Below are 22,720 nucleotides of genomic sequence, written 5' to 3' on the forward strand. Positions count from 1 at the left end.
TGAAAAGCTTCAAGGCAAAGAGTTCATAAGTTTCGCATGCTTTGTTTTGTTACGTATAGTTTTGTTATGTGTATACGTTTGAATCCGAGACAAGTACAAATTCACAACCAAGGTCATCGTTTGCCTACATGTGATTTTAAAATGAACCAGTTAATTTTTGACTTTATAAAAGGTAAGATATTTTAGCCTAACTAATCATTTATGTTAAATAATCCTGTTTCACACAGTTTTAAAGACTAATTTGATTGATGTTCGTCACAATCCCTGTATATACCAAATTAGCAACAAAATATGGAGTATGATATTTTGAAACAATTTACTGAAATGAATAAAAGGAACAATGGACCACTCTCTTGGGAATTGACATGTGTGCATATGTATAGTAATTCTCATTGGACCCACCCCGCTGGACTGACCCCACTTATTCTACACATGACACGAGTCAGGTATTCAGAGGTGTTCAAGTGAGAGAGGTGTCACCTTCTCTACTTCTGCCATGCATCAGCTGGTCAATAGAAGCTTTTGAATTTATATGCTAGACAAACAACATTTTTTCCCTAGTTTTATTACTAGCAGTGAGAGAGTGACAGTGAGAGGGAGGTACCAGAAAATTTCTCTAGTACCTTCACGTTTTGAAGGGTTTAAAAACCCTTTCCTAGTGACCAATAATACAACGACATTTTAAAGATGTTATTTTTATTTTATTATTAAAATTTTTACAATCAAGTCTTCAATTAAAATGAAAGTTTGTTTAACAACTCCAAAGATTTATATCAGAGGACAAGTCTATTTGCCATGATCACCTACATCCCAACCAAAGCTTTATGCTGAGTATGTTTTTGCTAATTCATGGACAACCTATATCGTTAGACAACCGTCACCTACGAGATTTATTTAATTCAATAGCCTCAAGAGCAAAGCGATAAGTACTACTGGACAAGTAAATCACTTTTGGGTATAACCTTTAAGGAGAATGACGTGAGGATATCCCGAGAGTAAAGAGAAACAAAAATATCAGTACTATTCTGTCTAGCGTATGCTTGTTGAATAGAAGACATATTACACACTGATTCAAATGGAAAAATATTGGTTTAATTCCCGAGTCTCGCCAGAAGATGTTCCACAAAAACATTATTTCATCTTGTTCCTTGAGGAATTGAGGAAGCACTTGTGTCTTGCCTCGAGCCCATAAAAGAACTTAACATCTTTCTTTTAATGTTATTTGAGTGGAGCAAATTTTCTACCAAAGGTAGAAGCACGTAGGTTACAACATGCCTATTCTATTTTCTTAATACTAAGCATCAACTCTGGCCTCGGTAATTCTCAAAGTTAACTTTCTAATCAATGCAATGCTTTATTTTGTTAAAGAAGCTCAAATGAAAGGAGAAAGTGTTGAGAGGCTTTTGCGTGTGAAGGCTTTTGCTAAGTATCACCTCTTCCACTCGAGCAACTTTGTATGTGACACGTCATGCGCAGACCAAGTGACACCTGTGTAGTGGGAGTTACTGATACCCGTCACATTTGTTGTTTCATAGGACAGTGTTGGCGATTCAAGGTGAGTTTTCACTATTTTTATTGTTTATTTTACCCATTTTGATAAACTATTTCAAAAGTATCCTATTCTGATATTTTGTTAGTAAATTTTGTCTATAATAATAAAAAAACCAATAATAACAAACATTAATTATATTAGTCCTTGAAATTGTATGAAACAATATATTTTTACATTTTAAGTTCACATAATAATAAAAATTAATGCTATGATAACAAATTTGAGACTTTATAAATTCATTTTAATTTTGAACTAATTTATTTGACACTTACAATTATCAAAGATTAATTTGTGGAAGATTTAATCTATAGCATGATGATAATCAAGCTAATAACTTGATAAAAATAAATAAGTTATATTAATTTATGTAATTTTATTACATATTTTAAAAATATTTTTGATAACCATGTGTAAATATATTAAAAACTTTAAAATACACCTTTCAAAAGGATTTATCTAAGTTATTTTATGAGATAAATAATTTTATTTCAAGTTGACAAATAAAATTTTATTTATAAAAAGGTGTTATAATTTTTAATAAAATATCTTAACTTTGTTAATTGACCTAAATTGAGTTATTTATCTAGTGGGGTAACTTTGATAAATAGAATGGCCATTTGAATATTAACATATACTTACAATTTCACATTATGCTTTTAAATTATTTTATATTTCAATGATTTAATTGTAAACACTTATAATTAACTAGGACCTAGTTTAAAATGTAAGTAAATTCTTGAAATTTATTCAGTAACTTACAAAAAAATATTGGTACAACTATAAAGGCTTAGAGAAGTAAATTGGTAAGTAAAAAGTTATATTAAAATTTTAATTTTCACACGATACTATTTCATTTTAATCTTTTCGTCAAAATACCGTACATTTTAATTCCTAGATTAAAAAAATCGTTTATAAATTGGTCCTTTGATCTGCTGACAATACAATGATTATTGGTGTCAAAGTTGATTTAAATAATAATAATAATAATAATAATAATAATAAAAGAATTAATTATTAACAAAAGTAATTGTGAAAGAAAAAGGAGGGATGATACAACAGCAAAGAACTCTTTGACGTACAGAGGTATGTTTCCTAATGTGAGAGACGATCTAGGAGCCAAAATGGCGTCACATATCATTAAAAAACAAAAACATTGGTAATACACACGTCACATATTAAAACAGTAATAGGATAGTTCATATACAAGACCAAATTGCTAGAGGAAACCCAAGCCAGGCAAAGCAAAACCTATTTGCAACCAAAATCTGTGTTGAGAGAAGAGGGTCTGATTTGATGCACTTCACAGCTCAGAATCTTGTCGACTTGCCAAGCACAACTCATGCAACTCGTTCAATATCCATTCCTCCCCAGTGTGTCCACCCAACACCAACACCCTTGTCCCTCCAACAACACAAGTGCTATGACCCCATGCAAATTTAGGTGGTTGCCCTGGAACATTCAGGATCCTCCAAGACGGTTTCTCTTCAGAAGGGTCCAATAGAAAGAGCTGAGATGGTGAGTGAAGACCAGCAATTGAACCTCCAAATATGATAATCCTCCCACAAGGCATGCTGACAGCAACATGATCCAACCTAGGAGGAGGAACAACAGCACTTTGACTTGCTAATCCCGTGAATGCACTGTATTCTAGCTGCCTCCATTGCGGTTGTTCATTTTCTAAATCAATTGTATAAGCCTCGCCTGATCGAAGCCGCAAGTGTCCACTCTTGGCAAGTCCCCCAAACATGACAATCTTTGTCCTCCCATAGACTGAGAGTGAGTGCCCCAACCGAGATGGAGGTGCCCATGAAGTTGGAATTTCTCTCCATGTTGGATTATCTGTTGTGAGGTCCAGTAAATATGTGTCACTAAGAAGTACGCCGGCATCTGTGCACCCGCCGGAGACAACCAATTTGGACCCTTCAATGGTGCAAGAGCTGTGCCATGATCTGGGAAGTGGAGGGGTTCCGCCGCAGACTTCCTTCCATGTTGGCTGTTGAGCATCCAAATCAAGCACAAACACATCATTGAGCAATCCTTGCCTACCACACCCACCAAAAACCACCAACCAAGAACCATTTAAGCACGAGAGCGTGTGGCCCCACCTTCCAGGTGGAGATGATTTCACACTAACCCTGCGCCATTCTGGATTTTTAGCATCAAGGTTTAGAACAAATGTGTCATCCATAGGTTGCATATCCACACCTTCACCACCAAACAATACAAGTCGGTTTCCTGCAGCACAAGCACTGAAGTTGCAGCGTGAAGGCTCCACTGCACCTCCAACTGTCAGTTTTCTCCAACAAACAGCCTCGAGAGTTGTAAGTTCGCGAGTAAGACGACCCCATCCTAACTTCTTGGTCATCAGTTCCAATGTGCCTGTCACTTCTTTGCCCCATGAATTTTGACATACCATCTTCCTCACATGCTCATTCTTGGTTAATTGACGGATTCTCCTGCATACAGATCCAATGGATGCAACATCTCTTGGTGTCAAGCGTGACAAAATGTTGTGAGCCAAGACTTCATCAGAAAGTTGAAGAATGCCACACATCTCTTGGTGCTGACTGTACAGTGATTGTCCACTCTTAGGAGAATATTGACCACTTTTATCAAAATCTTGATTGCAGGTCTCTTTGAAAACTGGATATGAGACACGGTTCAGATCTATATTTGCCTCAGAAAAGAGTTGGATACCTATTATGTGTGTCACGGTCCCATCGTCATCATGAATTGGTGCAAGTCTCAGCCTATTCACTAAAGGAGTACCGTCTTTTCTGAAGTTCAGAAGTTCACCTTGGAACTCAACACCTTCCTCAAGACATCTTCTAATCTCAGACACAACAACAGGATCTACCAAAGGGTGTCTCCTTTGAGCTCGAGGATCTCTGTACTGTAAGAATCGGCTGGAACAAAAGAAATTTCAAAGTCATTATTGAGACATTTTTCTGAAGGTGACCCAATCAGTATATATAATTGGAAGTGGGATTTACAAGAAAATACACTCTAACTAGCTTGCTTCCCTATCATTGGCATCAAAATCTTTAATCTATACTCCCCAATTAAAACAATTTTCAGAAGCCACTGAAGCACAAGCACAAGCCCAGCCAGATGATAAACAGATGTTTTTTTTATTAATTAAACCAGAAAAGGTGTCCCTAACTAACCATGAATAATCATTTCGCGAAATTAGATAGAAATTTACTCTCCTCAATGGTATAAAACATCACCAAACTTTTAATATTTTGTTCTGGATATTTCAGAATATTTGCTGAAAATGTTACACTAGCAATCTCATTCCGACACTGTAACAAGGAAAATTAGATGTACTCAGCCGATCACAACGTCCACCAAGCAACTATATTGTTAAAAAGTAGAAACAAGGGTTCCAGAAGGATAGAATGAAGAAATAGTAAAAACAAATTCAGTTTGTGAATCATAAAAATCGAAAAACAAGATCAAGAAGTTGAATAGAAGAACTGAATATGACAAAGACAAAATTGCCGTAAAATATTTGAAAGAGTGATGAAACAACATTTATTTGCCAGCAAGGAAGCTTGGGGAAATGTGGTTTGCAAAAGTCGGCCCTAGACAGCTTTCCTACATCAGAACACTGTCTCTACTCTCTTAATGATAGAATAGAACCAATCCAAAATCTCAAATGAACATAGATCTGAAGGAACATAATCATTTCACCGTTTGATAGAAAGAAAAAAAAAAGTTCTGTTTTGAAGAAGGTGGTTTCAACCAAATCAAGTAAAGTAGCAAACTTTAAATAAAGTTCAGCCATAAATCCACAAAAGAGAGAAAGCACATACTTTATCTAATCATAATTTTCATTAAACAAGAGATAGAAAGAAAAAAATTCTGACCAGTTGCGACCAAGGGCCTCATCAGCACGATACCCAGTGGAGATTTCGAAGACCTTGTTGACATATATGATTGGGAAATCAGGTTCAAGTGCATCAGAAACAACAAAAGAGGTAGGTGTTGTTGGGTAGAAGAAAAGCCCAGGCTGAAGGGGAAGCTCACTTTCCTCTTCATCTTCGGCTATAACTTGGTCGTCGTCTTCATTCCTCATACACTTGAGTCTCTTCCCACAATTCTGAACCTCTTCCTCATCTTCCTCTTTCTCTTTTGCCATAGCCATGATGTTTTCTTCAACTGTAAAACCAATTCTGTCTTTCCGCACAACCCACTTCTCTTCTCTGACAATAATAAGGATGTTGGAGTGTTGTGACAGAAATGCCCCGATTCCAAGCACAAATTGCGAACGTGGATTTGAATAGAGAGACGAGTGGCATTTTCGTAGTTTCAGTGGGAAGTGAAGGGTGACATGAAAGAAGAATGGAGTCAACGTGGGCAACACTAACATAACAACACTTGCCAATTGCCATAGGATGATATTTTGGTGGAAAATATCTGGAAGTGAATTCCGACCACGTCATAGGAATGGAAGAAAGAAGATATTTTTGTTACTTGGCGGTTAATGCAATGCAATGCTATCTGCAACTCCCTCTTATTCCATTTCATATAAGCGCGTGTCCACCAAACGCCATACATTCGATGGCACTTTGCTTCCTTTATCGCATCATTGTCCCGTCAAAGTATATAACTATTTTTCCTTCGCCGCAAAAAATTATTATATTTATATTAGAAATAAGTGAAAAATAATTAAATTAAATTTACTTAAACTAAAATTTTCTTTTACTTCATTCTAAAAATTTGCTTTTTTCTTTTAATATAAATTATGAAGTTATTATTAGTATGTGTCAGAGATATTTAAATAATAAAATATTTGTTCTACATAGGCAATGGATTTGGATGTACTTCTCATCTTAAACGTCTCTGTTTAAAATATCTTCAATACTGCATTTTGCCTCAACTAAGTCACGTTATCTTCTCACTTGACATAAATATCTATCAGCATCAAAATTATTGCATGATGACATAGCATGATTATTACCAAAATAAAAATTCTTGTTAAATTAATATGACAGGTCCAAATAAAAGTGAGGTTAACGATGTGACTAATTAATTTTCGTAAAGAGTTTCTTTTTTAATTTTGTATAATTAGTATTGATATTATAATTATGATGGTTATAATTATCACTGCATTTAACTTATTGAGCACACAATTATCATAACCATTAACACTATTTAGGAAAACTTAATTTATTACATTTCGTTTTAGATATTTTAATATAAGCTATTGTTGTATTGACACGATGAACTATACACAATTTTTTATTATGATACTTTATTATTAAAGGTAAGGTAGCATGGTTTTTTTCTAAAACAAGAACTATGACACTGTTGGGCTGGTGTATTCTATTAGAGATACGATGAACTAAGGACTGTTCAAGTATAAAATCCTATTTTTTATCATTTGTTGCTTATGATCCATCCTCTGAGTCCTTCTTTTCTGTGTTTTTATAATAAGGAACTTGAAAGGCGTAAATTAAAGAAAAAGTTAACATAAAATTGAGAAAATAATATTTAACTTAATTTTGATATATTATTCATATAAATTTTTAATATGAAAACTTAAATTTTAAATTTGAATTTCATATTAATTAAGATTTAGATTCAAAATTTGTATTTCACTCTTCAGTTTTTTGTATAAATTTAAAATTTAAATTTCAGTTTTTCTTTTGTGTTAAATTTATTTTTTTCAATTTTTTAAAAATTGAAACTTTAGTCTAAATTTAATTTTTTAAAAAAAAATTTGTATATAGAAAGCATATTTTTTTAGATAAAATGTCAATTTACGACCACAATCTTGATGGCTAAAAGTTAAAATTCAATCACAAATTTAAATAGCTACTAAGCTAAGGACCTAATGGAATAAATAGTTTAATATTTGCTGTGACACCCAAAAAATTTGAAAAGTATTTTATACATTCTTTAAATTAACGGTTATAAATTTTTTAACATCTTAAATATGAGAGAGTATTAATTTTTTTTCAACTAAATCACTTAATCTATTGTTTATCTATAGAGGGTATCAAATTCTCTTACTTACCTAAGATATGGTAGATATTACCATTAAATTACCCTAAAGTTTTTTTTTTTACAAATATATTTTATTTAAATTCAATAATACAGGAAAATAACAAACCATGTTTTTTAGATAGATTGTGAGTTGTCATTCTCATCTGGACTACATCTCTCTAAATTTAAATAGAAACACTGCGTCTTTAAACAAAGACACATCATCAGTCTGTAACAAGACTCGGTATCTTTGCTTTGGTTCTCAATGGCCAACGGAGACGTGATTCCTTCTACATTCCAAACAGGTCTTAGAGTCCTTGCCATTGACCATGACATCAATTCCCTTGAAATCATCAAGCAACTGTGCATTGCTTGTAATCATCTAGGTCAAGTATACCCTATTAATATTTTTATTAGAGAAAGATATAATTATTTCTTTTTAACGATTGTATTTATATGTTTCAGTCGACACATGCTCCGATAGTTTACTTGCTTTGAATCTTGTTCATGAAAGAAAAGGGTGTTTTGATATCATACTCATTGATGTTCACATGCCAAATATGGATAGCTACGAATTTCTTCGCCGTGTTATCCAAGATATCGACGTTCTTGTTATCAGTATGAAACTAAACTTGTTCACTTAATTAATTATTGTGTAAGTTTTAGACTTGTGTTATTAATGATGTGCAATTTGCAGTGATGTCAGATGATGATGATGATGAAAGTGCGATATTAAAGTCAATGAATGACGGGGCTTGTGATTTATGGACTAAACCACTGCGTGAGTATGATGTTAGGAATATGTGGCGGCATGTTGCAAGGAAAGTTTTGAATGATAAAAAAAACCAAAAGAAACTTGGCAGTTTGGATAATAATAATGGCCAAAATCAGAGGAATGGCGATTCTGAGGTGAATTCTTCTGTTATCAATGCAACTGAAGGAGTCCAAACAAATAGCAATTTAAACGAATCAGAAAATAATTATCAACCTCCGGCAAGGAGGCCCCGTCTGGTGTGGACATCAGCATTGCATAATCATTTTGTTGCTGTTGTGAACCAACTTGGGGTTGACAGTACGATTCTTCAACAATTTTGATTCTTCTTTCTATATGCTTTTCTTTATTCATCCAATGACTAATACTTCTTTGGTGGTATTGATATATAATCACACTTAAATTTATCAATATTTTAAGCATATCTCGATTTCTTCTTCCTTATTTTTTCAGAAGCTGTGCCAAAGAGAATTCTTGAATTGATGAATGTCCCTGGTCTGACAAGAGAGAATGTTGCTAGTCATTTGCAGGTTCGATCCTTTATGCATTTGAGTTATATTCTTGCGTGTATTGTATGATTTTTTAAGGTGAGTCATCATAAGAATTTATATTCAGTCAGTTTTTATTGAAAATCACAAGAAATCGTAAGATCCAATGCGTTTATAACATTAAACGTTACAATTTTTAATAAACATGTATGAGAAATACCTTTTCTATGTTAAAAAAACCATTTACCTCAAATATGATGATTTTTTTTTCTTATAAGGTAATCATCATCAATACAGGACCTTAAATTTAATTTTGAAAAATGCATTAAATTTTCATATTTAATTGAAATTTGAAAAGAAGCACGAAGAACGTGTTGAACTTGTTTCGCAATATATATTGTATATAAACAGAATTGTTTTGGTGTGCTACTTAAATAATAGTTAATATTGTTATCCCTTGACTGACAGAAACATAGACTTCATTTGAAAAGCAAGAATGAAGCTGCCCGGCAACAAAACGAGATGTCAATGGCAAACACTGTTCCTAGTTCTACAGAAACTAATGCTGAAGCCCCACGAGAGATGCCAATGCCAAACACCGTTCCTAGTTCTACAGAGATGTCAATGCCAAACACCGTTCCCAGTTCTACAGAAACCAGTGCTGATGACTTTCAAGCTTTGGCTGCTGCTACTAATCTTTCCTATGAAACACTGCCAAATCTTCCTCCCAACATGATGCTAACAGAGGCCCAAAATGCACTTATAGGATGGTCCAACCAGTACAATACAGAACAAACTAACGCATATGCTCATGCTCCTCTTAACATGGCCATGCCTTTAGACCATGATTCAACAAGTTACCTGACATGGCCTCCATCTAATACAATTGATAATTTAGTTGGAAACTTTGGCACATTATTGGCAGATCAAAGGCAAGAGAATCAACTATCACTCTTACATCATCATGTCCATAGTCAACCTCCGCCCATAACGGTTTCTGGAAGCTTTTCTTCTGCTATCCATAATTACAACTTTAGACGAAACACTCTGATTGACCATGGCTTACTGTCACCTCAACCTCAACTAAGTAGTTCACTTGGTGCTGTTGAAGTTCCTGGTGAAAACGGAGGCATATTCCATCTTCGAAACTCAATTTTGCCAAGGAGTGCCATGAGAATTATTTCTGACATTTAATGCCTTTTTACTCCTACTAAGTTAACATGTATCGTTTTAACATTGCACAAACACTACTTTTACCCTTCCAAATTTTGGGTTTGATATAGATTTTTTTTATGCGTGTTTATATATAATAAAAAATAAAAATATTTTTTTTGTTATACAGTATACTTAATTAAATATTAATTTTTATTCTTAAAATAATATTTTGTAATTAGGTAAATAGTGGAATAATTTTTTCTCAATTATTAATCTTATAAGTTAAGAGTATAGTTGTTAAATATCTATAATAAGTGGAAGCAAGATATTTAAAACTAATATAACAAAATTTATCAATAACGATTTTAAATGATTATATCTTTGTTGTTCAATTTTTACTCAATCATATTTTTTTCTCACAGTATCCCTGATTTCTAAGTTTAACTACCCAATTTAATTTGAAAAAATGACTTTAAGTTTGTATACTGAGTCTAATTCTCTTTCAGGGACCAAATTTATTATCTTTCTATTTTACTTTTTTTTTTTTACTTGTATTTATGTTGGTTTGAATCGGTAATGTTATTAAAGATAAATTAATATAGAGTTTCAAATAACATATAAATTAAACTAACAAGAATTATTGAATAGAATATATTATAAAAGCTTAAGTAAAAAAGTGAATATATTGTAAAAGTTTTTAAATCCCAATTTTGCTTAATTCACCACTTTCTTACTTGTTTTAGCAAACACTTACTCACTTAAGCATATAAATTTGTATTTAAATAAAACTTGTTTGGCTTAAACAATTTAGTTTGAGCTTAAATGAATTTTTTTTGTTAGTATTATTTTTTCGATTTGCTTAAATTAAGTGAATTTTATAAACATTGCACCACACAAACATCACCTATGTGTAAGAAGGAGGGCACAATGCATGAAATTTTTTTTTAAATAACATTAAATATTCTATCAATATAAAAACTATTTTTTATAATAAATTCAAAGTGTATAATGTTTGTGAAAGTTTTACTTCTTAATATCACCTGTTATATTCAAAATCTGTCGTAGAAAAAAAAATCTAAAATTATATTAAATATTTTATTAATTTAATCCTGTTAAAATCTAAAACAACACTTCTTAATGTTCAAAGTAATTTTTTATAATTTTAATGAATAATTAAATAATACATTTTTAAAAATTGGGAAATTTTTTCGTTTGTTTGTAGTTTCGGAAAAAGTAAATTGATCGTAAACTAAAACAAGAGAACCCGAACCCTAAGTTAATGAGCCCTAATCCATTTTTTTTAATTCGGCGTCACTCAGTTGCTCAAATTGAAGCAGATCGCTATTTTTACGTCACCCATTTTCGTTCGCAATTCCTTGTTCGACGAAGCTTCATCTCTGTTTCCGGGAGGTAGTCTGTTCTCTCTCACTTTCAGTTTTCTTCAATTTCGTGTCTTTCATTGTATTCTGTGATTTCAATTTGGAGTCTCCCATGAACTAATGTAGCTTCATTCCTTGGAACTCACTTGTGACCTCTTCATCATCACCCACGATTAACAGTAACGACTTTCGGTTATCTTTCATATCTTCAGGTTTGAATTTTTTTGCTCCATGGGATGATTTTTTGCTTAGGTAGGTTTAGGTAGCATTGTACGCTTCACTGCTTTTAATCGTTGAACTGAACATAGCGGATAGAAAGAAAAGGGGAGAAAGCAAGAAAAGATGAAAAAAGATAGAGAAGGGTTGGGAGAAGCAAAAATAAATGAGTTGCTTGAGTATTTATGTATAAATTTAGTTTCTTGTTCATTTTCCCCATGCACCACGATAGCATTCTTATTGTTTTATCGCTTTGATTTTAAGATGATGTTTCTTAACCTATAAGCTTCTTTTTCTGCAAGTACTGTGCTTAGAAAATAAGAGATCGTTAATGTTTCTTCCCCCTTCTGCATGGACAAAAGCTAAGTGCTGAGTTTGATATTGGATGTTTTAATGGATAGAGAAAGGGAGCATAATACTGACTCTGTGACTAGCCTATGCTGCAAAATTCCGAATGCAAGCTGTAATTACGATTCTATTATAAAATATTGTATTTATTGACACATGAATGACATATTGCGGTAAAGAATTTGGTTCATATATATATATATTTTTGGTATATGTATTGTATGGAAGAAAAAAAAGGTGTCTGTGCTTTAGGGTCCCTGCCGAGTGAACCTTGGTCAGGTTTGTTCCCTTCCCCACTCGTTTCTTTATGCCGGAAAATTGTTAGCAAACAAGACTGCTAGATCTATGATCTATCTAGTGGTATCTCTTGTACTCATTCTCGTTGGAATTGATGTTATGTTGGGTTAGATATTTCATGTGGTTTGATTTGACAACAAGAGATGGATTAAAGGAAACTATGGTAATTGATTTTAGTGCTGACCTTTAAAGGAAAGAAAAATAAACCTTCTGATTTGATAACCATGAATTACTATGTTGTAAAATAACTACTGTCACATGGGCAGGATTTCAGTACCACTAAATTATGCTTGAGTTTTTGTATTCAGTATCTCCTGTGATGATGACTGATGAATGATACGGCGTCCACTGTGTAACTTGTTTTGCCTTCTTTCCAGGAAGTTTATACATCATGGTCAATGCCACTAAAGGAGTATTCATTTCCTGGTAACACTTTCGTTTTTCCTGCATTCTTGTTCCTATTTGAATTTCTTTCGTATATACTCTACTGTTTGAAAGTTATATACTCATGGACTGCTGTATGTCGAATATTCAAATTTTTTGTTTTCAAAGCTTTACAGGTTCTAGCAATTTTATTTGGAATTGTTGGAACCTCTACAATAAGTGTAGGACTGTTTTTTTCTTTCTGTTTGGGTTCAAGAATTTTTTGTCATAAGTTGTGGTTTATTAAAAGTTAACTGTGTTACTGTTAACAACAGTCACAGTTGTCCATTTCTTTTTTCCACATACAGTCACTAATTGCATCGAATTTCCAAAAGTTTGAGCAGACTTGATTTACTGATAATTAATTTTCACTTTCAGTTATGTGTTCCTTCAGTTATCTGCATAACAATTCAGCTATATTGTCTTGTGCAGTGATATACCCATGGCCCAATATATCATCAATATGAATGCTTCACTGCCTGCCTCTGATAAGTTCATTATACATATCTTGGATAATACCCACATGTTTGTCCAACCTCATGTTGAGCAAATGATACGAAGTCAGATTGCCAAGTTTAGAGAGGACAATACATATGTCAAGCCTACTTGATTCTGTACGGTCCCCCTCGAATGGTTTATAGAAAAGGCTATAGTGAATATTCTGGCACATTTTATGTTGGTTATTAATTCACTTTGTTAAGCCCGTTTTTGTATCCTAATTTATCACAAGTAAAAAATATATATTATTAGTTACTAATAATCCCCTTCTAAAAATAATCCTCTGTTGTTACACGGTACACACCTCCCCCCTTCCTTCTCTTTGGCCAAAACTTAAGATCGCTTTTGTTGCTCATTATTCTGATGTTAGTTTTGTTTTTTTCTTTAGCTTCGTTCTTAACTAGATTTAACAACTACTTTTCAAATTTCCCCATTACTTCTATACAAGCATCTTGGTTTCGCTTTGAACAAGAGTTTGGCGCACACATAGCACAAAATCTTGTATTCTATGAAAGTGTGTGTGTGTGTTTTTCTTTTGATCTTAGATGGTGATTCAAGATGCTGTTCTGGGTTGTTTATGGGCCTCGTTGGTTTGACTATTGTTCGGATTCCCTCCTGACTCGGAAGAAGAAAACAAGAAAAAGGAAAAGACCCCCTTTTTTGTGACTAATTCAAGGTTCTTTTACAAGATGTGATTTTTAAGATTTGCCTAGTATTATCATATTGTATTTGAGTGTGCATTGTTGTAATGTTTTTTAAATTTAGCATCTTTTATTTTGAAAGTATGTTTGGACATTTTTTTAAATCAATAATCCTTTGACCAAAAAAATTGAACACTCTTTAGGCAACTGCTCGTGACATGTAGAATGTGAGGCGCACTGCAAGAAACATACATGAATCTATGACCGGAAGGTGATGCTGAGAGTGATTTGCCATTTTCAAAGTTGTACAAACACAAACAGAGAGGAACTGCCGCATTATAAATACGATTAGTTTCTAAGTATCCATTATATTTTACGATTATAGTAAGCAATAAAATCTTGTAGACTCCTGTAGTATGATGCTTTAGCATATTATAGATTACTATAAAATAAGGGAATGCTTAGGAGTATTTACAGATTTGGGTTTACAAAAATGGTTTTTATATATGGATATTTTTGTAAACTCGCTTATTTTGATTGATTTCATGGAAAAGTTTATCAATATTTTTTAAACTTAGTAAATGTTATAATTAACATATATATAACTATTATGTGATGTGGGAAAATTCATTATGTACGTCAAAAATTAATTATATTGATGTTAATATTATACAAATAGCCTGGAGAAGAAACTGGTTACATCATTAAACGCGCCAGTGTAATGAGTAACTCATTAAAAATAATAATAAAAACAATAGCAAAACTTAAAAAGTTTAATCTTTTTCATAAATGTAAATTCATCTACAAGTGGAGCTTTATCAGTCTTATTTTATGCATGGGTGAACGTGTACTCACTAATGGCGAGAGTTTCGACCTCAATTAAAAAAACGGGGTTTCTTAATCATATGTCCTCGTATATCTATGGATAGTACACAATAACAAGCATCCAAATACATTTGCTCTAATGTAAAAACAAACAAGCATCCAAATACATTGCTCTCGTTATCGTTTTGGCAAGAGAGGAAACATAAAATACTCGTTACATAATCTAAATTATTGGGGTAAATCAATCAATCTATGTATTGTACCCAATAACAAACAAAGCCAAATACATTTGCTCTCATGTTATTGTTTTGGCAAGAGAAGGAACACAAAATACTCATTATATAATCCAAATACACGAGATGCATCAAGAAACTTTTAAGGTCATAAATTTAATGGGGATGTAAATGTAAATCACATCCTTTGGAAAGCTACTTCTCCTTTTAATATAATGCTTATGTCCTCCACACAAGAAAATAAGGACATGATTGCAGTCTCAACAGCTGAAGTGGAAATGTTCAGCACTTCTAGAACTCAAAATATACAAGGTTTATTTCTAAAATAAGCTAAAACATTTAGCCAATAGAACCAATCATTTTGGCTAGCAATTGGCACCACAGTAATATTTCACCCTTATTTTTCATTTGCAATTTGTCTAATGGCTGGAAACAGATTATCAAGGATCAGCACTTATGATCAACCCAGCAAGAAGCCAGTATTCAATCGGAAATGCATGACAAAATTAGCAAGTAGATAACAATCTATAAGCATCAGTTCTTTGAATTCAATTTCTCCAAGAGGATCTTGTTTAGGAGACCTGGGTTTGCCTTGCCTTTAGATAATTTCATCACCTGCATTTGGACAAAACATACATGCTACCAAGATAACTAGAGAGTACAAAACATATAAATTGCTTTGAGCTCTACGGGTATATATAGATGAGTGATGAAATGGAGAGGAAAGAAATAAAGAGAAAAAAATAGGAGGGTGTGACAAATAGGATAGAAATATAATGAAAGGGATGTTATTTGGATAGGTAAAAAAAGGGGGAAAAAAGAGATTCTTCTACTTGATTGGATTAGTGAAAAATAGGGTGAAAAGAAGTAAAGAAATTTATTAAAAAATATTTACAATAATTATAAATATTTTAGGTTAATAAGAAAACTAAACATTTTTCTATAATAATTTACCTTAAAAAATTACTTTTTAAATATTTTTTACATTATATAAAAATTATTTAATAAATAAAATAAGTAACTTATATAAAAATATTTTCACAATAACAATAAAAAATTTAATTTAATAAAAAATTAATATTTTCTTAATAATTTTTATTTTTATATTACGTAAAATATTGATTAAGAGGTGATTTTATTGTTGTGGGACTCAACTAAGTTTTTTACACTTTCCCTACTAGATTATCCATTTCATTTTCTTTCCTGGCAAAATCCTTGAATCCAAACAAAGTATACAAGTTCATACCTGGCCAGCAAAAAAACCCTGTAGTTTAGTTTTGCCTCCTCGAAATTGCTCTACCTGTTTGGGATTCTCTGCAATCACTTTGTCCACCATTTTTTCAATCTCAACAGGATCTACTATCTGTCATTTTCATAGCCACAAGCACATTCTGACGTTTTCTTTCTTTTTCAGCATGAACAAACAATACCAAAGGTGCATTCTGACATCTTCTTTCTTTTTCAGCATCAAAACTAAAGGATTCTTTTAATTTTAAAAACTCAATAAATAATATCCCAAATATCACAAAATCCCAATAATCCAGTAAAGTTGTTAAAAATTTGCAACCATATAAATTAAAGAATTATATTGTCTTTTGTGGAATTCGGATTCACATACAATTAGGTAAAAATTGGGTTTGGATCCTCTCTACCAGTCCAGCCTCTACAGCAAAGATCTGTGTCATTAAATTTACATCCAGTGGTTATAAAAATTTATAATACTTTATAGTTAGTCCATCTCATATTATTTCACAATAGTAAATTTTTTTGCTGGAGGGCAGCACGACTGGAGAGATCCATTTTTGTAAAAATTTCATGAATGGTTTGATCCTACAACTTACCTGAACCAAGTCCTTTTTCTCTATGAGTTCCTTAACACTTCCACCCTTGGCTAATAGCTCAAATAGTATCTATAAACACATTAACAACTTGTAAAAATACAGAATACAAAATATGTCCACAATATATAATTCAGCTACAATTGTCTATCTTTTCTTCTTTTCCAATTCATTGAGGAAATAGATGAAGCTGACACTACATATAGACCCAACAGGACAATTGGACCCAGATCCAACGAGTACTCATAAAAATTATCCACAGCGAGGAAAAGAATTCATTGCTAAATGAGTATAGGTCTAGTTAAATATTTGCAAAAAATGATGTTGGTACCCAATCCACCCCATATCCACATAATATAATATAATAAATTTATAACAGTTATATACAGAATTTCAAATCCAGTAACAAATCAATTGCTTCCTCTTAATCACATTCAAATTCCGAAGTCTTATTTTTCAATTTAGATTTTTTTAATTAAATTTCACTGTTTTATTAAATTTTATTTTATTTTTTTGTTTCTAAAGGGAACAAAATAATATTGATCATTGAGGATGATGGAGAATTAGACTTTATAGGTCAGCATTAATGAATGCCCTTGGATTCATCCTTAGTTCAAAAACACACACAACTACCCACTGTATAAAAGCATCTGAAAAGATAAATGAGAAAAATAGAAGACATAATTAGAAATATAAAACTATAACTGCTGTGTGCAGCCTAATGTTTCAAAATAAGGTATGAGAGTCAGGAAAGGTTAGACTTAGACACTAAGTTTGTGCCATTTATGAGAGCCAAATCAAACCATACCTCCTTCCCAATCTTGCCACTGATGATTCCTCCTTTAATGGAAGCTATCAACTCAGACAACTCTTCAGGTGTAAGCTTTATTTCATTTATGGTCAATTTTTCATTCTTCATGAAGGCAGCAATATCGCTCATTATCCAGTTGGCAACAAGCTTTGGATCAGCACCCCTTGCAAGAGTAGCATCAAAAAATCCTGCAATCTAATACAACAATTCAGAAAGTAAAAATCATGTTAGACCATTTGCAGTAATACACTCTATTGACACTTACTTTTAGGGTTTCTAATGCACTGTACTTGATCAAGGGGGTTTTTTAAAGAGCTTTAATGGAGCTTATTTAAGCTTATAAAAATAGCTTATAAGTTATAGTCTTTATGAACTCTTTTAACTTATTTTAATAACATTGTTAGTCAAACTTGTCAAATTAAGTTCTTTTAAACTTTTTCAATAAACCTTGTGACCAAATTTATGACATAAGCTCTCATGTTACAGTAGTAAGAGCTTATAAGAACTTGTCAAGTTGTTTACACCTATACACACCCTAAGTTTTCCTTCATTACGCTATGCAGTATTTTTCATTTTCTGGAATTACATTTGCTGGTTTGTTGTATATTATTTTCAAAGCAAAGCATTATGTATTTATACATTTGAAAAATTATTTGGTATTTGCACCTAAGCAAGTGTTTGCACTAAGCATTGCACCCCCAAAAAGGAAAGTACACTATAGTATAGAATGGTTTTGTGGCCTTCAATTTGCAGATATCTACTTCATAGTCAGATTTTATGAGTTTGTATTTTGTATTGTGAAAATGTGCTGGCATACAGTACTATTTATCAGTTTTATTAACTTTGATCTTTAACGCTAATTTTAACATCTAAAAATAGTAAGTTTTCATCGAAAAAGAAAATCTACATACAGTATTATTACACTTTTGTATTTTTATGTAATAAATACTTTTTCAATAAAATCTTAATACATTTAGATGCTTAAAATCAGCCTTAAGAGTTGATGTTAATACTTTTCATTATCTATAACCTGAATCTATTTTATAGTCCACTTTTATAACTTCATTTTGAATTGTACCAATTTTCAGGCATAAGGTACTACCCCCATAACCTAAATCTATAGGTCTTTCTGACATTAAAAAGGGTAGAGATTATATTTCTTAATCTGTCAATCTTTAGTATGTTTGAACCTAGTATAACGGGCTTATGAACCACAGAGTGAAATTTACTATCAAGTTTTTGGCAAAAGCCATTAAGTACAATATTTGGAATTTTATCACGTTTCAATTTTTGCATGGCCTATATGTTATTTCTTGCATGCTTTCAAATCTTATATTCATTTCTAAACAATAATAATACAGTAGAGCAATATAGGACATCTAGAAGATAGTATTTACTTATGTATTTCTTTCCAAGTATTTCTACCTTAATCTTTAGTAAATTGTATTGTTAAATACAGATAATTTCAGTCATATGAACCACATTAGTACAAATAATATTAGAGAACTCACATTTTTATCATTAGCCAGGAAAAGAACATCTTGCATGCTTAAGCCCATCTGCTCATATCTTCTACGCTTAATCTCTGGAAGCTCAGGTAAAGAATTTTTTATACCATTAACATATTCTTGAGAAAGGATTACTGCTGGAAGGTCTGGTTCTGGAAAATATCGATAATCAGCAAGCCCTTCCTTTTTCCTCATTGTAATTGTTCTCTAAAACAGAATAACATAAGTTATTTAAGAATATAAGTCTGAAGAAAGAAAATGTAATCTTGTAGTTTACACTACATTAGAAAGAAAAGAGCAATAAGATCATAATATAGCACTAGCCTGAGAGCCTTCTTCCCATAGACGAGTTTCTTGTACTATCTGATCTTCTTGGCCTTGACTATGGAGTTGCACCTGCCTTGAAATTTCAAAATCAATAGCTCTGCTCACTGATGCAAAGGAGTTCAAATTTTTTATTTCAACCTGCCAGTAACAATTGACCATATCAGCTGCTAAATTATTAATACAACAACCGAGTCTTATCCCACTAGATGAGGTTGGTTACATGAATTCCACAGCACTATTGAACTCAGTCAAAAACTAAATTTTTTTTTAGAAATTTAGTTAATAAAAAGGTTTATTTTAAAAATTTTGTCTACGTTTCTTTTGGGTCTCTCTAGACTCTTTTTTACCGATTTAAAAGTTATGAAATTCACTCTCTTTACTAGTATTTCTAAAAGTCTTTTCTACACGAGACTAAGCAACTTTAAACGATTTTCAGTTGTCTCTTCTATTTTAAGTGTTACTCAAATATTCTCCCTATACTATTATTTCACATCATGTCCTTTCTTATATGACTACTTATTCACTTTAACATTCTTATTTTTGTGATTCTCATTTTCTTCTCATATTGTTCTTTTAAGATTCAATATTCACTAACATATAAAGTAATTAATGGTATTATAGTATGATAAATTTTTCTTTTAGTTTGATAAATAATCAATGGTCACAAATAATTCATGATGTCTTTTGTTACTTTAACTACCCAACTTGTATTTTATGAGTAATATTTTCATTACTTTCTTCATCATTTTATATAATTCATCCTAATTACCTAAATCTGGAAAGTTGTTGTATAATATAATCTCCAATTTTAACTTTCAACATATGATTCTCATATTGTTTTTTGTTAAATTTATAATGTATATACATTGTCTTACTTCTACTTAAGTAAAAACCCAAAGATAATACAAGTCAATTTCATCCACAAGATCTGCTTGTGGCAATTACTCTTCACTTAAATTTTGAGAGTAATAGATTCCCAAAATTCTTCACAATTAATTGTTTTCTTGGAGAATGAAAACCATATTAATAATTTCACACAATACCTTCCCCTCCCACCAAAGTGGAAGAAAGTAAAATAAGATACAAGTATACATTTATTAAGAAAATGTCATGCTATCCAGTTAAGTAACACCCAGAATTTCACATGCTTCATTTTTACTGCTTAAAAAGACTTCTATCTCACAGGATATCAAAACACCAAAGTGTTAAGGACTAATTAGAGTACAGATAACAAGAAGTATCGACAAAATCTTCATGCAATTTGAACAAGTTACGTAATAGTGTACGAAGTGCCAATCCAACGTTTTAAAAGCATTTAATTACTTTTATAGATGGAATAGCTAGATACCTTTGTTCCAAACCTCGTTTGCCCAATGGGCCGTATTGATACATTTACATCGCAACGAAGAGAACCTTCTTGCATATTGCCATTGCTCACTCCCAAATACCGAACCAACCTCTGTAATTCTGCTGCATATTCTGCTGCTTCGATACCATTTCTCATATCAGGCTCAGAAACAATCTCAAGCAAAGGCACCCCAGCCCTATTTAAATCAACCTGTCATGAAAGAGTACCAACTATAACATTCTTATACCATAGACAAAGGTTCTTAACCCTGTGGTAGTTATTTAGGTCAATGATTGGATGGACCAGGCCATTTTATGTGCTATTCATCAAAGAAATATGAGAAAACTGATCCAGCATAAGGATTTGCTCAAATAAATATCAACGTATTAGTGAACAATTGCAGTCTTTCAGTGGTCCACAATATTAAAAATACAAAAGACAAATAAGAAACATAATAGAGTATTGCAACTCGCAAGCTGAAAGAAGGGTAAAGAAACAACCTGTGAGTAATTTCCATTTTCTGTATGTAAGAGCTTCCCAGCATCCTCTTCCATGTGAACCCTTGTAATGCCAAACCTCTTGTGGCCTCCACCAAACTCAACAGGAATATCCACATCAAGATAACCAGCAGAGGCAATTGGCACATCAAACTGAGAAATCTGATACCCCTTTGGAAGATCAGGGTAGAAATACTGCTTCCTATCAAACTTGGAATTGAAAGCCAAGTTGCAATTAAGAGCAAGCCCTAACTTCACAGCAAATTCAATGACCTTGGAATTCAGAACAGGCAAAGCACCAGGCAAACCCATGCAAATGGGACAAATGCTACTATTTGGATGAGACCCATAATTGTAAGGGCAACCACAAAAGGCTTTGGTAAGAGTTGAGAGCTGAACGTGCGTTTCGATGCCAATGATAGCTTCATAGTCTTTCGGGATTTTATCAAGCTTTTTGGACTGTGTGCTAGTTGAAACCTTGGTTTGTGGTTGTGGTTGTTGTCTCTGTTGGGTGTCTGTTTGGGATTGTGTGGCTTTGGTTGTGAAGTGAAAAACCCCATTTCTTCGTCTGAGTAATGTTGATGGGTAAAGCAGAAAGGAGTGAACTTGAAGGCTTCTGAAAATTGTGGAAGCCATTTTAGTAGACAGGAATTAACAACCTTAAAAACCAAATTTTATAGCCACAAATATTGTCTTGTTTCTCAACGGTGAAGAAGTTGTGTGTCAGTGTTATCAATCTGCATTTTTAACAAGTAATGCTGCGTTTTTGGCCATCGACGACTGAAGGGAAGAAGACGAAGGTGATAAACCCATTATCAACCATAAACGCTTCGAAATGAGGAGTTAATGTAAAAAATATAAAAAGTAATAAAAATTATATAACTAATAATAATCTAAAAAAATGGAGAAACATAAAATAAATATTAAAAAATAATACGATCATTTATCCCAAAAATAATCAAATTTGAAATATAAAAATAATATTAATCTTGTTAAAATTTGTCATTATTTTTTAATATTCAAATTTTTTATTATAAAATTTTTTTAATCTCTTTAACAAAAATATAATAAAACATTTTAAAAAATTTCAGCTTTTCTAAATCTCTCACTCAAAATTTTATTTTTTAAAAGTAACGCATTATATTTTTTAAGTTTCACAATACTAATGATAATGATATAGATTTGAATTTATTAGATTTAACTTTTTAAAAAAGTAATCACATATATAAAAAAGTTTTATTTTTCTTTCTTTCTTTCTCTATATATACATATATACACCGTCTCACACACAAAGTTTATCAATCAAAATAATCAACATTAAATGAAGAATAAGATAATGAATAAAAACAAGAAAAAATTTATTGAAGCTCAAAGATAAACATAAATAGATTTTAGGTTAAGTAAAGGCAAGAGAAAAAAGAAAAAATATATAATAATAATAAAAAAGGTAACTTAAATATTTATTGCAATATATTATGTTATTGTTAGAGTTTGTAAGAAAAACAATTATGACCAATAAATTTTAAAAAAGTTAATACTTTTTGTTAAAAAAAAAGTTAACACTTTTTAT

The 22,720-nt window shown here is 31.9% G+C and overlaps 4 protein-coding genes across 7 annotated transcripts; 2 read left to right on the plus strand and 2 right to left on the minus strand.

Moving 5' to 3' along the window:
* Positions 1-2,507: 2,507 nt before the first annotated feature.
* Positions 2,508-5,936, minus strand: LOC113854723 (adagio protein 3). Of its 2 annotated transcripts, none has more exons than XM_027485904.1 (2): positions 5,425-5,936; positions 2,508-4,458 (listed from the first exon to the last, which is right to left on the minus strand). In XM_027485904.1, the coding sequence occupies exons 1-2, from the start codon at positions 5,925-5,927 to the stop codon at positions 2,853-2,855; spliced, it is 2,109 nt and encodes a 702-aa protein (XP_027341705.1). In that variant the 5' UTR covers positions 5,928-5,936; the 3' UTR covers positions 2,508-2,852. The 2 variants fall into 2 exon arrangements, with proteins under 2 accessions (XP_027341705.1, XP_027341706.1); XM_027485905.1 differs by having other exon boundaries at positions 2,553-4,438; positions 5,435-5,869.
* Positions 5,937-7,811: 1,875 nt separating this feature from the next.
* LOC113855810 (two-component response regulator ARR14-like) lies at positions 7,812-10,067 on the plus strand. Its single transcript, XM_027487439.1, has 5 exons — positions 7,812-7,920; positions 8,012-8,164; positions 8,244-8,618; positions 8,772-8,848; positions 9,275-10,067. The coding sequence occupies exons 1-5, from the start codon at positions 7,812-7,814 to the stop codon at positions 9,998-10,000; spliced, it is 1,440 nt and encodes a 479-aa protein (XP_027343240.1). The 3' UTR covers positions 10,001-10,067.
* A 1,133-nt stretch (positions 10,068-11,200) lies between these two features.
* Positions 11,201-13,746, plus strand: LOC113854726 (general transcription and DNA repair factor IIH subunit TFB5). Of its 3 annotated transcripts, none has more exons than XR_003502790.1 (3): positions 11,201-11,371; positions 11,521-12,627; positions 13,057-13,746. XR_003502790.1 is itself a non-coding variant. In XM_027485912.1 (3 exons), exons 2-3 carry the CDS (start codon positions 12,593-12,595, stop codon positions 13,232-13,234), a joined length of 213 nt encoding a protein of 70 aa, XP_027341713.1. In that variant the 5' UTR covers positions 11,201-11,371; positions 12,579-12,592; the 3' UTR covers positions 13,235-13,745. The 3 variants fall into 3 exon arrangements, 2 of the variants coding, with proteins under 2 accessions (XP_027341713.1, XP_027341712.1); XM_027485912.1 differs by having other exon boundaries at positions 12,579-12,627; positions 13,057-13,745; XM_027485911.1 differs by having other exon boundaries at positions 11,859-12,237; positions 13,035-13,742.
* Positions 13,747-14,705: 959 nt separating this feature from the next.
* Positions 14,706-22,009, minus strand: LOC113854725 (glutamyl-tRNA(Gln) amidotransferase subunit B, chloroplastic/mitochondrial). The gene is made up of 8 exons (XM_027485910.1): positions 21,154-22,009; positions 20,654-20,863; positions 19,303-19,443; positions 18,982-19,185; positions 17,468-17,665; positions 16,663-16,731; positions 16,068-16,184; positions 14,706-15,436 (listed from the first exon to the last, which is right to left on the minus strand). Exons 1-8 carry the CDS (start codon positions 21,784-21,786, stop codon positions 15,356-15,358), a joined length of 1,653 nt encoding a protein of 550 aa, XP_027341711.1. The 5' UTR covers positions 21,787-22,009; the 3' UTR covers positions 14,706-15,355.
* Between the last annotated feature and the right edge of the window lie 711 nt (positions 22,010-22,720).

This window comes from Abrus precatorius, unplaced genomic scaffold (genome assembly GCF_003935025.1).
Source record: "Abrus precatorius isolate BTA unplaced genomic scaffold, Abrus_2018 Scaffold11, whole genome shotgun sequence".
Taxonomy (NCBI): domain Eukaryota; kingdom Viridiplantae; phylum Streptophyta; class Magnoliopsida; order Fabales; family Fabaceae; genus Abrus; species Abrus precatorius.